This window comes from Otolemur garnettii, unplaced genomic scaffold, assembly GCF_000181295.1.
Source record: "Otolemur garnettii isolate 467f Iridium unplaced genomic scaffold, OtoGar3 scaffold00020, whole genome shotgun sequence".
Lineage (NCBI taxonomy): Eukaryota > Metazoa > Chordata > Mammalia > Primates > Galagidae > Otolemur > Otolemur garnettii.
In genome coordinates, this window is record NW_003852415.1 from 200,035 (window position 1) to 203,987 (window position 3,953).

Sequence of the window (3,953 nt, forward strand, 5' to 3'; positions counted from 1 at the left end):
GCTTTTGTGCTGCTCCAGCTGGGGTTTGGCTCTGGAGACAGGTCGGAAAAGCTGGCATTGACTGCCAGTAGCCACTCGATCACAACGGAGGATTTTGATATTTAGTTCTGCAGTGTGCGTTTGTTTGACACTGCAGATTGACAGCTAGTGTCAGGGCTCGGCGCCCATAGCTCAGCGGTTAGGACGCTAGCCGGTGGTGGGTTCAAACCCGGCCTGGGCCTGCTAAACAACAATGACAACTACAACTAAAAAATGGTGGGGCATTGTGGCGGGTACCTGTAGTCCCAACTACTTGGGAGGGTGAGGCTAGAGAATCTCTTAAGCCCGGGAGTTGGAGATTGCTGTGAGCTGGGACGCCAAGATACTCTACCAAGGGCGACATAGTGAGACTCTGTCTCAAAAAAAAACAAACAAGCTAGTGGCAGGTTGGTAGGTGCACTGTCCTCTGTGCTATTAAGCACTCCCCTACATCAGCCCCACTGTTCTTAGACAAAAAACTCACAGTCAAGGAGTTTGTTGCCATGTCTTCCCTACTGTCCTGGGCACACTGGGCCTTTTCTCCACTTCTTCATGGCTGGCTTTACTACAGATCATAATACCAACACTATGCCTTCCTCACCTAAAGCCATCTCTAGATATTTCTAATTCTTTCCTCTTTTTTAAAATAGATGTCTGAAATATCAGTACACACACACCAAAAGATTCGATTCAGATTAATTCTTTTTGTGTGTGTGTGAGGCAGAACCTCACTTTGTCACCTTGAGTAGAGTGCCTCAGCATCATAGCTCGCAGCAACCTCAGACTCTTGGACTCAAGTGATCCTCTTGCCTCAACCTCCCACATAGCTGGGACTACAGGTTCCCACCACAACACCAGGAAATTTTTTGTTTGTTTGTTTAGCACCCCCAGGCTGGGTTTGAACCCATCAGTCCCAGTGAATGTGGCCAGCACCCTAACCACTGAGCTACAGGTGTGGAGCCCTGGCTAGTTTTTTAATTTTTAGTAGAGAGAGATCTCGCTTTGCTCAGGCTGGTCTCAGACTCCTGAGCTCAAGCTACCTCCTACTGTCACCTGCCTCCTCCTCCCAGAGTGCTAGGATTACAGGCCTGAGCCAATGCACCCCCCCCACACACCCAGCCCAGATTGTTAATTCTGTGTCCAGTTTTCAATAGTACACTGAGTTAACACTGTCTAAAATATGAAATCCCTCCTTCCATGATATATTTATTCATTAACAAAAGACTTTGTCACTTAAAGATTCTTAGAATCTTGCCAATCAATTACCATAGAATCATCTGGAGGGTCAAATCATCCATGAGAAGGTACTCTGGGTTTTAGATTTCTCTGTCTCCAAGGACCTTCGTATCCCTTCCCAGTAATGACTCAGGCATTTGCTGTCTTTCCTTCAATTACAGAAGCCCACTAGATTTAGGATTTAGAATGGTGTGTAAAGGAAAGCAAAGTCTTTAAATTGCATAATGCCTTGCCTTTATAATTTCTGTTTTCTAGGACCTGGACCCTTCCCAGGGATCATTGACATCTTTGGTCTTGGAGGGGGCCTGTTGGAATATCGAGCCAGCCTTCTGGCTGGCCATGGTTTTGCCACATTGGCTTTAGCTTATTATGACTTTGAAGATCTCCCCAAGCAAATGGATGGCATACACTTGGAGTACTTTGAAGAAGCCTTGTGCTACATGCTTCAGCACCCTCAGGTTCTCCCATATCCTTTATTTAATCAGGCTTTCTAGAAACATTTCCATGGAGGGTGTCACCTGTACTAGGTGCAGCGATGCTGCTATTTTCTTTCACAAAGGAGATTTCTTTTGGTGACTTCCTTGGTTGAAGGTGCCAGCTTTCAACCACTTATTTAGAGTTGATCTAATAGATTCATAATATAGTATTAATCATAAAATCTATGTAAGATTTAATTTAGTAATAATAAAATCCCTTTCTAATCCAAATCAAACTTTCATTATCTTTGCACACTTTAATTTTCTGATGTCAGATTATGTTCTCAGATTTTCATCAGCATTTGTCCATTCCTTTCAGAAGCTAAGAACTACTTATTTGGACACCTTAGCCTTGCATTATAATCATTTACCAGTATACGTTGATGGGGATTGATCAATGATTCACATCTTGGAACAGAATTTTAGATATACACTATTTCAGGTGTCCTCAAACTTTTTAAACAGGGGGCCAATTCACTGTCCCTCTGGCCCCGGGATGAGTCGGCTACTAAGCAGGACAGAGAGTGGTGGCAAAAACACCCGGCGGGCCGGATAAATGTCCTAGGTGGGCCACATGTGGCCTGCAGGCCGTAGTTTGAGGACACCTGCACTATTGGATACACAACCTTGTTAAGACTTGTATCAGGGCTACCTGAATGAGGCCCTGAACTTGATAGGCTCCATGCAGCTCAGCTTTCTATGGTGGATGATCCTCTGGACATTATCAAATATGCCAAGGCGTTTAAGATTTGTTGGCCATATGTGCAGCCAGATATTTAATACCTGGGAAGAAACTCCACTGTCATCTGTGGTTAATTCTCTTGTGGATAATTCCCAGATTCATTAGCTAGCATTAGCTAGCAACATCTCTAGTTGCATTCCAGAAAAATATTTTTGTGTTAGATGAGTTTTTAATTCTTCTCTCTTCTTTTCTTCTAGGTAAAGGGCCCAGGTATTGGGCTTTTGGGCATTTCTCTGGGGGCTGATATTTGTCTCTCAATGGCCTCATTCTTGAACAATGTCTCAGCCACAGTTTCCATCAATGGATCTGCATCCGGTGGAAAGAGAGGCATACACTATAAGCAGACCACTATCCCTCCATTGGGCTATGACCTGAGGAGAACCAAAGTAACTTTTTCAGGCCTCCTGGACATTGTGGACATAGGAAATGAAATGGCTGGGGGGTATGAGAACCCCAGCATGATTCCAATAGAGAAAGCCCAGGGGCCCATCCTCTTCATTGTTGGTCAGGATGACCACAACTGGAGGAGTGAGTTATATGCTCATATGGCTTCTGAACGGTTACAGGCCCATGGAAAGGAGAAACCCAAGATCATCTGTTACCCTGGGACTGGGCATTACATTGAGCCTCCTTACTTCCCCATGTGCCCAGCTTCCTTTCATACGTTATTGAACAAACCTGTGGTCTGGGGTGGAGAGCCTAGGCTCCATTCTAGGGCCCAGGTAGATGCTTGGAATCAAATTCTATCCTTCTTCTACAGACATCTGGGAGGTACCCAGAAGCGAGCTTTCTCCAAATTGTAATGCATTGTTGTTAACCTGAGAGATTCAAGGTTAGTTTCTAATCTTCAGTGACCCCGTGTGAATCAGACGCATCATGGATAACATTCAATTCCCATCTTTACCATTTATGGTGTATTTTAGGTAACTTGATTGAATAAGTTTTACCATTAATTTTACTAATGTAAAACATACTTGAAGTTTCAGCTATGTATAACACAGAAATATTAAAAGCATCTGTACTCTTAAAAACTTGTGTTTTCTTTCTCTTTTTATTTTTTTAGTTAACGTTTTAAGTCATAGATGAGTTTTAAAGCTGTTGACTTTCTCTGTCACTGTGAGAGAATGGTCATCCACTGTTTGCTTTTGAGCTATTGGTAGTAGGGTAGAATTGTCTTTGCCAAAAGCATAGAGATAGATGGGTGTTGATATAAGGAAAGGCAGCTGACCTTTTCATTCTAGAGGTCAGAGAAGATCCTCTGAGAGGAGGAGTTAGGGGCGTCTGCCTCTAGAATAGCTAAGTGTAAACACTGTTCCTCGAATGAATGACTGTGATCTATTTTCCTTCTCACTTCCTGGCTTCAGTAATGGACCTGAGAAAATCATAGCATGATAATCTTAGAGGAGTCATTTTTCCCTTTCCTTGTCTTCAGGCTACAATCATTGTATATTTGAAGAGAAAATGGCTGGGAATTTGCCAAA

At 43.3% G+C, this 3,953-nt stretch overlaps 1 protein-coding gene across 1 annotated transcript in view; it reads left to right on the top strand.

The window, feature by feature from the left end:
* ACOT4 (acyl-CoA thioesterase 4) overlaps positions 1-3,465 on the top strand; it is a 4,413-nt gene extending 948 nt beyond the window's left edge. The window contains exons 2-3 of the mRNA XM_012803480.2: positions 1,510-1,712; positions 2,670-3,465. Of these exons, the coding sequence (XP_012658934.2) occupies positions 1,510-1,712; positions 2,670-3,275 (809 nt within the window). The 3' untranslated portion in view covers positions 3,276-3,465. The remainder of the gene's footprint in view (positions 1-1,509; positions 1,713-2,669) is intronic.
* The last annotated feature ends 488 nt before the right edge of the window (positions 3,466-3,953 follow it).